The sequence below is a fragment of the Bemisia tabaci genome, chromosome 10, assembly GCF_918797505.1.
Source record: "Bemisia tabaci chromosome 10, PGI_BMITA_v3".
Taxonomy (NCBI): Eukaryota; Metazoa; Arthropoda; class Insecta; order Hemiptera; family Aleyrodidae; genus Bemisia; species Bemisia tabaci.
In genome coordinates this window covers 5,949,824-5,964,355 of record NC_092802.1, presented here as the reverse complement: position 1 = coordinate 5,964,355, position 14,532 = coordinate 5,949,824, and the positions used below count along the sequence as shown (strand labels likewise).

General features: G+C 41.2%; 1 protein-coding gene across 2 annotated transcripts in view; it reads left to right on the top strand.

Moving 5' to 3' along the window:
- Window positions 1–14,532, top strand: part of Pino (protein pinocchio) — a 329,206-nt gene that overhangs the window by 309,592 nt on the left and 5,082 nt on the right. For both annotated transcript variants that reach the window (XM_019040487.2, XM_019040488.2), the window contains exons 3-4: window positions 12,990–13,155; window positions 14,274–14,403. In XM_019040487.2, coding sequence (XP_018896032.2) covers window positions 12,990–13,155; window positions 14,274–14,403 — 296 coding nt within the window. The remainder of the gene's footprint in view (window positions 1–12,989; window positions 13,156–14,273; window positions 14,404–14,532) is intronic.

The window sequence follows — 14,532 nt, the reverse complement described above, 5'->3', positions numbered from 1 at the left end:
TTAGAAGTCTAATGGTTGAATTACATTTTGCTATTGGGAACTACTATCTCTGGCTCATTTTACAAAGAACTTGTCTTCCATTAGTTTCCCTATGTAGTTAGGTTCTTTTATAAATGAGTCCGAAATAATAGTTTCTAATTACAAAATGCAGTTCGATCAGTAATCATTTCATCGCCAACAAAAATACGAGTATCTCTTCGATGTGTGCAGTTTCCCCGTAATTTTCCCATGAAAGAAACACTGTCCGACTGATCAACAAATTATTCTACTCTACGAAACATTCTGATTACGCGAAGGGATAAAAATGAAAGGTTAAATGCCATTTTCTAGAACAACGCCTGTTTTTTGGGGTCATGCTAATCCCGGAGTTCACCATGGTCATGCTTGGCGTCACAATTCACAGTTTCTGCGCAATGATCGTGAATTTCATGAATTTCAGATGATTCGTGTCGTAGATCGGGTGCGAAAGCAAAATATTGTTTCGTATCGTGCCAGTCACAATTTGACCACATTTTGCAGTAAAGAACTTCTATTTGTGACCCCTCTTCAAAGTAGCATAACATGTGCTATTAGTTTTCCCTCGTATGCTGGCTCTTCTATACACGAGAGAAGAAATAGCAGTTTCTTATCGCAAAATGCTGTCAAAATTACATAGTATTCATATTATAACTGCAACCATCCATCCCTCGATTGACTGATCGGACTATATTCCCCGATGCACCTATACGTGCTCGTGCTGCGAAGTGACCGTGTCGCATCACGGCGGATTGAAGGGGTTTTTTCGGGGAACGAGTTTGAGGAACCCGTTGAATATAGGGACTCGTTTCTGCCATGCAACTATTCGAACTCTGGAGTAAAGAAATGGTATCATGGTGAAATGAAGGCGTTTTTTGAAGGGCGACACTAAGCGGATCTATCTCTGGAAATACAAAATTAGATTTCATTGCTTTCAAGCTCTCTCTTTCATCACAACTATTTCAGCCACTTTCATGTTTGCTCTTCGCCATTACTTTAGTACAATAACCTATTTTCTACAAATTTTTGGTCCAAATTGTGATCCCACTTTTAGAAAAGTGCAACAATCGGAAATATATCCAGCTAACACGTTCTTTTGAATAGCCGTATTTCCGTCAAACGGAACTATGCGCATTATAACGCGAGACTTGCTGTGCATATGTTCTTACGGGTTTCAGGGCTCATGTCTTAATGCACATAGTTCCGTTTGGTAGAAATGCGTCCAAATATTAGTGACATTGTGGTAGCAGTCAAAAGCTGAGGATCAGTGGGAACCGATGAAACCTGGACATTATAAGGAAATGAATTTTAGCTCGGAAAATTATGAAAAGCGCAGGGAATTTTAGAAAATCCCTAATAACATACAAAATATTAACTCTGCATTGCAATGAAAAAAAAAAAGGAAGAAGAAATAAATAAATTAAAAAAAAAAATAAAGTAAATAAATAAATAACATGAACATCGACTTAAATTAAAAACAGAAATAGACCCAAATGAAAACCGAAAAAAGACGCAATTATATATATATATATAAAAAAAAATAAAAGAATGAAAGAAAAAGAAAAAGAAAGAAAGAAAAAAAAAAAAAAAAAAAAAAAAAAAAAAAAAAAAAAAAAAAAAAAAAAAAAAAAAATGAATACATGAATATAAATATCTTAAATACAATTAATAAAGAATTTGAAACAATACAATTACTAAATTTTAAAACACAATTAACATGATGAATAAAATAACAAAGGAAATGAAAGAACAAAGGAAACAAAGGAAAGATAAATAATATAAAATAAATATAATAATAATATAAGATTAATTAATAGATAAATTAATAGAGAAATAGATACGAGATACTACTATAATCTTACCCTATAATCTTTTATAAACTATATTATATTAATGAAGGTGAAAGTTCGGCCTTTTTTCTGCCCGGATGGTCGTTGGTCGTGTTTTCTGCCTTTTCTATCTTTGTGAGAGTTCGGTAGAAATTCCGGAATTCGGAAAATGATATACATGTTAATTGCTTCAGTAAGTCTTCTGTGCCTTATGAATACTGCCTATGGAAGCAGCCAGCGCCTCTTCGATTATCGATCGATTTAAATCGATTGAGCGATCGGTCGATACACACGTTCGACCAACTGCCGTTCAACTCGTAGAATATCGAAATTCGACAGATCAGCGCCTCTTCGATTGACGATCGATTTAAACCGATTGAGCGATCGGTCGATACTCACGTTCGACCAACTGCCATTCAACACGTTGAATATCGAAATTCGATAGATCGCGATTCGATGTATCTCCCAAGCTCGGCGATTCCGACATCGATGCGATGCGTCCTTGAAGCAGCCTCACAGAAGCGCGGAGCGGTTGCAAGATGCAGGGACAGGGTTGCCAAATTAACGGATCCTCCGAATTTTTCCGTGCGCGTTTCATCACTATAATCCGACATGTTGGCAACACCGAGAAGAGGCGCGCTCTCCAATGCTACGTTACAAAACACGTGGAAGCACACGTAACCCTCAAGATCGGAGCAAAAAAGCTTCGGAGAATGGAGCTCTTATTCCAGGTGTTCGAGACTTCCGAAAAAGAAAAAAATCGACCGTTCATTAATTGGCGTGAGATTGACGCGAAGTTAGCTCTTCGTTATCTGGCGCATTTGTGCCGTCATCGGTTTGAGTTCGAACGGCCTCATTGCGCAGTGGTGCATAGTGTGTTTCCGCGCATGTGCAGTGGAGCGACCTCTGTTCATGCGCAGACTTTTTGATGGGGTTATTGCGCAGCGCCGTGCAAAGCTTCCTACAAGAGCTTAATAATGCCTTAATTCGTGTAACGCAGAACAAATCTTTGAGAAGGGCTTTCTTTAAAGTATTGCGTTATTGAATTATTTCTCTATTTCAACCAATTTTGTTCGCAAATTTTCTTGTCGAACTAATTTCCGACTCAAAAATTTTGCGGCTATAGTTTTAACTGATTACTTGTAATCGGTGCATCGAAAATATTAGTTAGCGTGCATATTATTAAACATGTATTTAGTGGTTGCAAGTACAAAGAGTAAAAATGAGGGGCTTGGAGGACAAGGCGCATTAGTGCAGTTTTTGAAAAAATTGAGGTATTAATGATTTCAAGTCAAACTAGTCCTAATGCATATTCTGTGAAGAATTTGCCTCCGATTTCCAATTATTAAGCATCAAAAAGTCAGTTTGAACTTTCTTTCCGTCATAAGGATCCATGTGATTTCGAAACGTCAAAAATGTATTTCTCAAAATAGCAAAAACTGCATTATGCGCCTTGTCCTCCAAGCCTCTCAGATATCTTTTTTAAGATACACGATTGTACCAAGCAACTATTCGAACTCCAGTGCGGAGAAATGGTATCACGGTGAAATGAAGGCGTTTTTTGAAGGGCGACACTAAGCGTAACCTAATCTTTTCATCTCGTCTTTTTTTAAGTAATCCCGATTATCTCCACTCTGGCACGGCCTGCGGGCTGATTGTTGAAATTGACAAACAAAGCGATTAATAAAAAGGACCTAATGATCATGGAGCGATCCTATTGGTTAATTTGGGTGGTTCTCATAGACTAAGGGAGAAAATGATGGACTAACTAAAGGGTCTCTCGTGACTTGCCGTCAGTTGGTCTATTACCTACCTCCTATGTCCATTGCAATCACTCGCTTCCACCAATAGGATCCCTCCGCATCATTTTTGTCCTCTTTGTCGATAGTTTTGTCTATCAATTTAAATAATCAGCCCGCCGGCCAGAACTCATGCATGCAAACGAAGCTCGGTTGAAATATCTGAAGCAAACTTCAGTATTATCTGACAATGAGCGGCACGTTTTATTTCGCGGTTTCGTTTTTCCAGCTAATTAGCATATTTCCGCTCGGAAAAGAGAACTAATGATGTAACAGAGCATTTCGGCGCATTTTTTGTCTCGAACATAAATCGAAGCATGATTCCAAGTCCAAGCTGTCACGTTTGCGAGTGCGTGTAGCATGGCATCCAGCTTCCAGAAAAATGTAACAATTCAAGTTTGCGCTCAAGTAATTAAAGAACCATTCTCTGCTTCATTCCTAAAATGCCGTCGATTAGCCTCTAATCGTATCCTCGGGTAAACGCTCTGTATGTAAATGTAACGCTCGAAATTGGGTTCCAGATGAATTAAACACGTTTCATAATGTCAAGAAAGTAAAATCCATGGCGCTTCGTGCATATAGACTCGGCCCATAAAATTGGGGGTTGAACCGTCGGGGATTGTTTGGACGGATCATATTCATGCAGGGTGACCATTGTACGGAAAAAGTACGGATACACTGTAAAAGCACGGAGTTCAGAAGATCGGCACGGAAGTACTGAAAAGGTATGGATTTTCGGTGAAAAAGCACCGAAATTCGAGATTTTTGTGATAAACTTTAGAAAGCCTTGGGGGTATGCGATTTCTTAACATAATCCATTTATCAAATTCCCGATTCTATTCTTCGTGTTTTTCGGTTTATTCCTTTGTCATTATATCATTCCACTTTCCCAATTCAAATATAATTAAGAATGCGTGTTAGGTAAGGAAAAAGTAAGAGGAAGGTGAGGAAAAGGTAAGGGAAAGGTAAGGAAAAAGCAAGGATTTTTGAGAATCGTCAAAATGAGGAATTGCCGAGAAAGTGAGGAAAAAGCAAGAAATACGTTGGTACTGAATAGCAAAGAATTTGAATGATACGGTACCCAGTAGACATTTGTAGACCCAGTAGACCCTATATTATTTTTAGCTAATCTACAAGAAGCAAGCATCAAAACACGATTCGGTGACTAGCGAAATTGACCCATTGATAGGAATTTCCTCTTGTTCAGCTTTTCTAACGTACAAAATTAGATCCTATAGTTTTTGTTTGATGTTATTTTCTATTGCTTTGAAGCAAACGATACACCAAACCACTATCGAATACGATCCATACCAGAAGCTCTCGATAGAAGTTTCGACTCTTGATCCGGTCAATTTCTTTTAACCGCGGATTTTCCTCGTTCGATGGCGCGGCGGCAATTTTATAACATCCTCTTTTCCGGGAACGCCTCGCCGGGTTGAGGTTGACACGCATCCCGGGTTCACTTGACTCACTTTTCCTTTTCGGGGTCGCGGCCGGGGCGGCATGGTGGGCCAGGTCATAAGTGGGTCACGAGGGAGGGATGAAGGGTTGGCGGGGGTGGCGACCCGGAATCGCGAAACGCAGCTCGCATCCCGGCGCGCACCCCCGCCCCACGATCCGCTGCGCAAGCAGTAACCACGCAACCCCAACGGGAACGTCACTGCAGATAAGTGGTTTTTGATCAGCTCGGCAGCGTATCGACCCGATCAGCGCGGAGATGAAGGTGGGGTGCGTTCGGCGGGTTTGTGGGGCTGGGTCGCAACGCGGAAAGGGGTCTGGGCCGCCCGGGAAAATTTACCTTGGGTTTTTTTTTTTTTTTTTTTTTTTTTTTTTTTTTTTTTTTAAATAAGCATTTATTCTGAACTTCTACACATTAGAATTTTACACATTGTAACTAAATTTAAAAAATAAAGTGGATGTTGCAAAGAACAGAGTAGTTTACTTTTACATTTTTACATTTTTTTTGGCGATTAATTTTTTCCTCTCTTTTTATCCAAACGTATTCACTTTACTTTTTGCCGGTTGGACTATTGATGCTGAAAGGAACTATGTGAAAATGCATTAAATATAAAAGAAATATGTCAGGGTGTCTACCATCAGTGAAAACCGGAAATTATCAGGAAATTTGATGTCATCTGGAAAAATCGGAAATAAAACAGGAAAATCGGTCATTGATGAGGAAATTCGGTGTGCTCCAAGCTTTTTTCGAGCATTTGGTTCAATTAATCAAATGTGTTGATTTTTTGAATTAGACAATAGACAAGTGTCATTTTATCTGCCCAAAAAATCATGATTTTTTTTCCTGAATAGCAGAAAATATCAGGAAAATCCAAAATGAAATATTAGTAGACGCCCTGTTCAATTTTTGTCATGTGGACGTATTGATGCTAAAGGAACTATGTACGGATGAATCAAATAGAAAAGAACCGTTGCACTCAGTCCGTTTGCATCCAGTTTTTCTTGATTTAATACTTTATCGCATCTTTCCCTTTAGCATAAAGCTCTTTTCTCGTTTAATGACATTTATATCATATTTATTTTTCAGCATTTCTAATTTAATTTGATTTCGTTTAATTTAATAATGTAAAAGAACTGGAAAAATGTGCGGCAGTAACAAATACGGAAAAATAAAGAAATGTAGACAATCGAAACATCCATAAACTAAGAGAGAATGAGGATGCGAAAACGAGTTTAAAATTAAGTTTCTTCTCCGAAGGGTTCCTTAAATTTCTGCGCCCACCCGACAGCAGGAGGGTTAGTGACGTCACTTGTTCTCCCGCGCTAAACTTGACCCGGCTCGTATTGACCCGCGCAACGGCGCAAACCCCCCCCCCCCCCCTCCCCCAAGTTTCAGGAAGTTCCCAATTCTTCTTTGCCAGTATTCGACCCTAGAAAAGAATCAACTCCAAAAATCTAAATCTTCCGCGCAGATCACAAAATCCGTCGAAAGAAATTACTTCCAAAGCGGTGGGAACATCTGGAGTCCCTTTATACTGAGAGTCAAGACAACACCCCCTCGTGGAGTCACAAACGGGAATAAAGATTACAGAAATTGAACGTTTTTTGTAATCTTTGATCGGCCCATTCTCAATTTCCTTTCTCCGTTCCCTCTCTCATTCCGTTTGTTCCTTGTCGAACCCGTAATTCCTCGGTCCATTCTAGATTATAATCTTTGCAATCGGTGAAAATGTAATCTTTATTCCTGTTTGTGACACAGTGGAGGCCTAAAATACGGCAACCAATCAGAAATGGATGCACATTGTCATGACTCTCAGTATAAAGGGACTCTAGGAACATCGAAGTCCGAGGAGCGGAGCTTTCAAATTTCCCGCCAAAAGCGCGCCGCCGATCTCGACCGAAGTTTGCCGAGTTCGGCCGAGCGGTCTCTCGGGCAGGTGAACGCCCTGAATTGCGGCTTCCCGGGGCCTGTCGGCGCGGGAGTCCTGGGGACGCTTATCCCTATCGATCATCGCGCGGGGAGGCTTCCTCGGCGGTGGACCCCGCCCCCATCCCCCACCCCCGCCCCGGTCCGGCGGGGCGGGGGCTCGTCTTCGGCGCCAAATTTGGTTCGACGGAGGGGTCGACGACTATTGCATCATGCAGGGCGGACGATGCCCTTCGCTCAATGCGTGTCTGCGTCGCGGCGGTGCGTGTTGCATCGCCTGGTGAAATTTCCCGGAGTGTGGACGGGTCTTTCATCGGAAAATGTGGCTTTCTGCCAGTTTTTTCTCCGCCGAAGCCTCAGACGCAATCCCCACGATAGAAAATCTGCAGAGCTGAAAGTAAAACAATTTAGGTAAAGAAAACGTTCCCCTGATTAGAGATTTTAACCAGGGTGGCATGAAACGTAAGGAAGAATGAAAGATTGGAAATTTTAGTGAAATATTTCATGAAATTTTACAAGGCTATGAAATATATCATTTTTTTAGGGGCTAGAGTAAGCAACCCGCACTCAAACACGCAATAGAAGAGGAAAGTCACAATGTTTACATGTTGCGAAACATGAAAAGGAATCTGTATTTTTCAATAGCTTTCATGAATTTCCTAAACTTCATGAAATATTTCACGTGAAATTTCAAGATTTTATTCTTCATGAAATTTCAACCCTATTTTAACCCCTGATTTTAACCCTAAGGAATGGTATTGTTTGGCCTTAACAGCGGTTTTTTCGGGTTTTCAAAAATTGCCATTTTTTCCGATGCAAGATTTTGCAAATTTTTATCAGTGTTTTCTTTTTTGGAAAAATGATTACCACAATTTGAAATTTTCAGGAAAAACTTTGGGACTTTTTGGGTTTACGAAAGATATACAATAGATTTATGTCTCCCAACATCTGAGACCCAAAATTGATGAATGCCACAGAGGGTTAACATGTTTGTGAAGACTGACAATCGCAAGATGACATTTTGAGTAAATAAACAGGTGAAAATTTTAATCCTACTGAGGGCCCTCAATCAGACGACCCTCCAAAAATAGGAAATAAATGAAATAATATGAAGGTGATCAACGGCTCAAGCTGACAGAGCTGAATTGATATTGAAAAAAGCAACGTTTCGCGTTTTTATCTTTCAGCAATTTTTTTGAAGGAGGAAACCCAGAAAGTTTGTCCGTTATTTTTAGCGGTGAATTTTTCTCGTAGGTTTCGTGGGGTGGGTAGTTTGGAGCTCTTCAAAAAAATAAATAAATAAATAAAAAACCTTGTTACTTTCTTTGCAAAGTAAGATCGAGGAAAAAACTCGCAGTGTCACCCGTGGGTGTTATTATATTCATTGATGCAACTAGAAAAATTAGAAATGGGTGATCTACATTAAGAGTAGGCAGATTTTAAGGGTAGCAAAATTACTGTCGCCGTGAAAATAGATGGAACTTCGCAAATTTCTAGGCGTAAAAACCATCATAATTTCTCAAACGGAGACCGTAATTAAACGTCGAAACCTTCCCGAATTTTCGCCTTTTTCGTCCTGCAAGCGTCCGTCAGTCCTCGACAACATCGCCGATCGAGGAAAGTCGCCATTTTCAACCCCTGAAAAAAATCCTTCAAAATTTATTTCCAGAAGCCCGAGGAGCCCATCACAATCAACGGAATAAGGGATCGCTCCCTCGTGCCATAAGGAAAACGGGAAGAAAACTTCCAAATTTACGAGGCCTCCCTTTTTTCGCGAGGGTTTTGACCCTGGCCCGGAGTCTAAGACCGAAAAATCGTCCCGCGACGCCGGATCTCGCGTTTTATCACTCCGACCAGGACCGCGGCGTGGCGTGCTTTGCGATATATCGATTGTTCTGCCATTTAAACCTACGATAAAGAATCGATTACGAAGGTGTTCGCTGCGAACACCCTGATTATCGATCCTTTTCCATAGGTTTTAATGAATAACAATCGATGTATCGCAGAGCACGCCACGCCACTGACGCGACCAGGACCGCGGAGCTTTCGGACGGCGGAACAGCGGCAACGATGGTCCGTTTCCCGCTGCCCTGCGCACTGGCCGCCGGTTCATTCCCAGTCGGAGCAGAGCCGCTGGCGGGCGTTCGATCCCGCAGTCCACTCAGTCGCGCGCCTCATCTCCGCTCGTCCCTCGCGTCCCAGTTCGGTCGAAAGTTGTGCTTTCGGTCAAGTTCGATCCCGCTGGCTTCAAGTGGAACGAGTTTTAACCGCCTCTCGGTGAGTCTGTTTGTTCGGTTGTGGTTTTTGTCGTTCCCGTGGATGCAGGCATTTTCTTTATTTTTTCTATCTCGTGATTTTTTCTATTTTTTCGTTGACTCTGGCTTGAATTTTTTGACTATCCGACCCGCCGCACAGTGGATCGAGTCAATCGGAGAGGTTGGACATGAAATTTGTGACTCAAACTGCAACTTTTGACGTTTATTTCGTCACATTTTAAAAATCAAGGGGTTCTGTTGGTAGAATATTTTTCGAGGAACCCCTTTTAGAACCTCAAAGTTTTGTATAAACGGAGTTTTAAGCGTTTAAAGTTTCCAAATGTTGTCCGACCTCTCCCATGGACTCGTCCGCTGTGCGCCGTGGCGTATTTGTCAGGAGACTAAAACTATCAGGATTAGAACGTTTTGAAGAGGGGAAAAACTCGTTATGATGGGTTCTTCAGTTTGTAGCTGTCCAATTTTTTTTTTTTTAGGTCATCGAGCGTCCCCCCCCCCTCTTCCTTTCAGGAAAATATGGGTTTTGGAAATAGAATCTGATTAAATAGAGAATAAAATAATTTGATTTTTTTTCATTCGTTTACAAATATGTGTAAGAAGGAACCCATTCTCAAATTATATTCAAGAAGTTTGTTAATTTTGGCTTTGGATAATGGCACACTACGATTGGATTTCTTACCCTGAAATCTAAGCGTAATGGTCTTCGAAATTGTGAAATCTGGAACACTTACGCTTATTCAGATAGATTTTTCCATCACTGAACGTATCCGACGAATTCCATCTAATCCTCCTGAAAATTTTCCGGAACCAGCGAAGACTTAAGTGCTATAGATACTCATGAATTATTTTATTTTGCACGCCCTTCCTTTCGACACTCGTACCGCACCAATTGCCTCATTTCACTTCAACAATCGCAATTTTATCGTCTCATTTCACCCCAACATTTGCAATATTATTGCCTTTTTTCACCCAACATTTGCAATATTATTGCCTTTTTTCACCCAACATTTGCAATATTATTGTCTCATTCCACCCCAACATTTGCAATATTATTGCCTTTTTTTCACCCAACATTTGCAATATTATTGCCTCATTTCACCCCAACATCCGCAAAATTATTGTCTCATTTCACCCCAAAATTCGCAGTATTATTGTCTCATTTCATCCCAACATTCGCAAAATGATTGTCTCATTTCACCCCAACATTCGCAATATCATTGCCTCATCTCACCCCAAAATTCGCAATATCACACGATTAAACTTATAAAATGCGTCTATTATGGCAACGCTGTACGCTACGATTTCGCGCGCCTCCACCGAAGCGCATCCCGAGCCGTGAATCGCGGGGGCCAGCGATGCGGGGGTGCCCCCGCCTCTCCGCGCCCCCCGCGGCGCGGCGTGTCACTGACCTTTCGCAACACGGCGTCGGCGGCGTCTGGAGTGCGTGCGCAGCCAGGGCGCCGCACGCACGACGTCACGCCCACGCCTTACTACCGTCAACAAACGGGGGTGGCTGTCACGCTCCCGGGGGATGCAACGTCCAATATCGCGCGGTCGCCGCCAACGTCACCGGGAATCTCCGTCGGCGGTGTCGGATATTGGGTTTGAGGTCACGAGGGAGGGGGTTCTATTTCCAGGCTCCGGAAGTTTTTCGCTTCCGAGTTCCTTCGGGACCCTGAAAATAGCTCCGGGATCCCTGCCGTGCCCAGGAAAAACACCGTATGCAGGGTGTCTAGCGTCAGGAAAAATCGGAAAAACTGGAAAATCTTAGGAATTTTGGCCGATCAGGAAAATATCAGGAAAATCGAAAAAATCGGACGTTATATCAGGAATTTTTCCTACGCGAATCTCCTCAGCGGAGAAGCCTTACTGCGTTTTGCCTACCGTGCCAGGAGTCGTCGCGCCGTCTTTGTTGAAAAATCAGGAAAATATTAGGAATTTTCTATAAAATATCAAAGAATATCAGGATTTTTCAAAATTAAAAAGTACTAGACACCCTGTTTAACAATTTTCCCAGGAAATTAGGGTTTTACTGAAAGACATGTGGCAAAGTCTGAAGGTTCATACGGCGTTCTTCTACAGCACGAACGTGCAATCATCAGGTTTCGGGTTAATGATTCCAGGAAATCTTTTCGTCCACGGATGATCCTGTGAGAGCGGAAACGAGGTGGCAAATTGGTGATCGGGTTTCCAGTTTGGCTTTTGAGTCGGGGACGAAAAAATTGTGTGTTATCCAGGTTGGCGAATCCAGAAAATTGGTTTTCTTCATTTAAACCCTTGGAAATATATCGATTCTGGGAGGGACCAGGTGCTCTGACGAGAATCGATTATTTAGCACAGGTTTAAACGTAGGGACTCCGGTGTTGCCATATTGCTGGATCCGCCCCTGGAAGTTACTACAACTTTTTGAGCTTCATTCGTGCGAATGAGGGTCGACCCGCGAGCCGCGGCTTGTGCCCTCTCGAGGGGCTTCCTGGGAGGGATCTACGCCACCACCCTCCCACGACCCCATTCAGGGATCGAACCGTGGGTGTCCTACGTATATTTTCCCTCGTTTGCCCGATCCCGAAGGACCGAAGTTTTTAACTTCGCTCCTTTTTTTTCTTACAGGATCACGTGGCCGGCATCACACGTGCGCCAATACAAAATCCTCTGTTTGTTTGATTGATATAAATTCAATTTTTAAGTCCAGGACGAGAATTTTCGTTGATTTAACGGGGAATCTTCTTGTTTCAAACAGTGCACTGGAAAAAAACACATTGAATCTAGAGTCCAGACTTTTGAAAATATTGACAAGAAAAAGGACTCTTGATTCAATCAGATGTAAGCTTAAATCAAGAACCAAGCCTCTTAATTTGAGCGGATTTCCTTTTGATTTAAGCTTAAATCTGATAGAATCAAGAGTCCTTTTTCTTGTCAATGTTTTCAAGAGTCTGGACTCTAGATCCAATGTGTTTTTTTTTCCACTGTGGCGTGGCGTGCTTTGCGATATATCGATTGATCTGACGTTTAAACCTATGGAAAAGGATCAATAAGCAGGGCGTTCGCAACGAACACCTTCATAATCGATTCTTTACCATAGCTGCAAATGGGGAGATATCGACAACCGATAATTCACGCCTCATCACTGGACGAGATCCTTCAAGATTTAATTCCTGAGTGTAAGCTGGAGACCCGCTCTGCCATACTAAGGAAAAACGCCGTATGAAAATTTGAGTATTGCCAAAGTTCCTTCGATAAAATGTTTATTTTTAAGGAAAGTTATGAATATTTTTCCTTGAAATTTTCAGGAACGTTAGGCAAAATTGTGTAAAAAATTATCTGGAAAATTGAAAGAAAAATATTCACAAATTTTTCGCATGAAAATTTGAGTTTTGCCAAAGTTCCTTCGATAAAATGTTTATTTTTAAGGAAAGTTATGGATATTTTTCCTTGAAATTTTCAGGAACGTTAGGCAAAATTGTGTAAAAAATTATCTGGAAAATTGAATGAAAAATATTCACAAATTTTCCCGAAAATTCGTGGTTTACCGAAGGAAATTTGGCAACGCCTGGAGGTTCTTGCGGCGTTTTTCCTCAGCACGACAGCGTAACTTAATCGTTGGGCTATAAAATGCAAGGAATTTTTGGATTTTTTCGTTGCTCCCGAAAGACTGACTAACGTTTCGTTATTTTTTTGTGTGTTGCAGTGTCAGCCATGTCTTTGACGAGCCTTCACCCCAGCAGCTCCCTGTCCGACAGGAGCCAAAGCTACAACAGTATTTGCTCCCTGGACGAGCTCAACGGCTACTGCAACCCTGCCGATCATGTGCTCTCCATCGAGGAACTCCGGCTTCAGCTCAACTCTTGCTTCACGTAAGTCCCATCTTCAGCACGTAACCATCTGCCGTGCTAAGGAAAAACACCGTATAAACCTTCAGGCGTTGCCAAATTCCCTTTGATGAAACACGAATCTCCTGGTAAACTTATGAATATTTTCCTTCCAATTTTTTTAGATAATTTTGTTCATAATGTCACCTGAAGTTCCGGAAAATTTGAAGGAAAAAATATTCATAACTTTCCTCAAACATAGAAATTTTATCGAAGGACATTTGGCAACTCTCGAATATTCATACGGCATTCTTCCTTGGCGAGGCAGCACGGGTATACTTTCGAACGGAGCTTCTGCAGGGTGTCTACCATCAGTAGAGACCAGAAATGTTGAAAGTATCATGAAAGGAGAGGTTCTGGCCATTTCCCCTTCAAAATTGGATGATACAATTACTGTGAGTTAGGACCACGGGAAATTGCATACTCTGCGGTTTTTAGGAGTTACTCTCATGGAATGAATCATGCAATTGACTGCATTTTGCATTTTATGAGAGTAACTCCTTAAAACCGCAGAGTATGCAATTTCCCGTGGTCCTAACTCACAGTAATTGTATCATCTAATTTTGAAGGGGAGTTAAACAGACGCGAAGGAGACATTATTGGAAGGAATACAAAACGTGGTAATTGTCCATAGATTGCCGGAAATAATTAATTCCGTTGAACCGAAATGCAAGCATCAGGTATTTGACAGAGACAACCATGCCATACCATTGCTGAAATCATTGCCACACGTCTAATCAGGACGGATGAATAACGATACGTATCCAGTTCACAAGGGTGAAAAAAAAATTTCAAAGGTTACGAAATTTCTGATTACATATGATCCCAGGAAATATAGGAACCAGTATTCTGCCGTGCTAAGGAAAAACGCTGTACAAACCTCTAGGCGTTGACAAATTTCCTTTGATAAAATGCGGATTTATTTCGAAAGTTGTAAATCTTTTTCCTCCAGAATTTTCAGACCATTTTTTTCGTAATTTAATTTAAAATACCTTTCATTTTTGACGGACAAAATGGTGTGGTAACGGAATGTGGTGTACATCACTTTTTTAAACGATTTTTCGTTTCATCATAGATTAATCAAAATTTTCTCTTTGTCACAGATGTGGAGTGAGCTGGGTTGATGATCATGTATCACTAGACTGTTCTGAATGTGGTGGATACTCGCTGGAGCGACCTTGCCCTCTGTGCAGTGGAAGATGCTCATCAGTTTGGAAGAGAGATCTTACCATGGTATGTCACTAAAATCTCAAGTACACTAATTTGCGAATTCAGCACAAGTTTTCCTTTTTTAGTTGATTGTCACGAATGAAAAGAGAAAAAATTTAAATTTTGCAAACATCATTTCTCTTGAATTGTAGA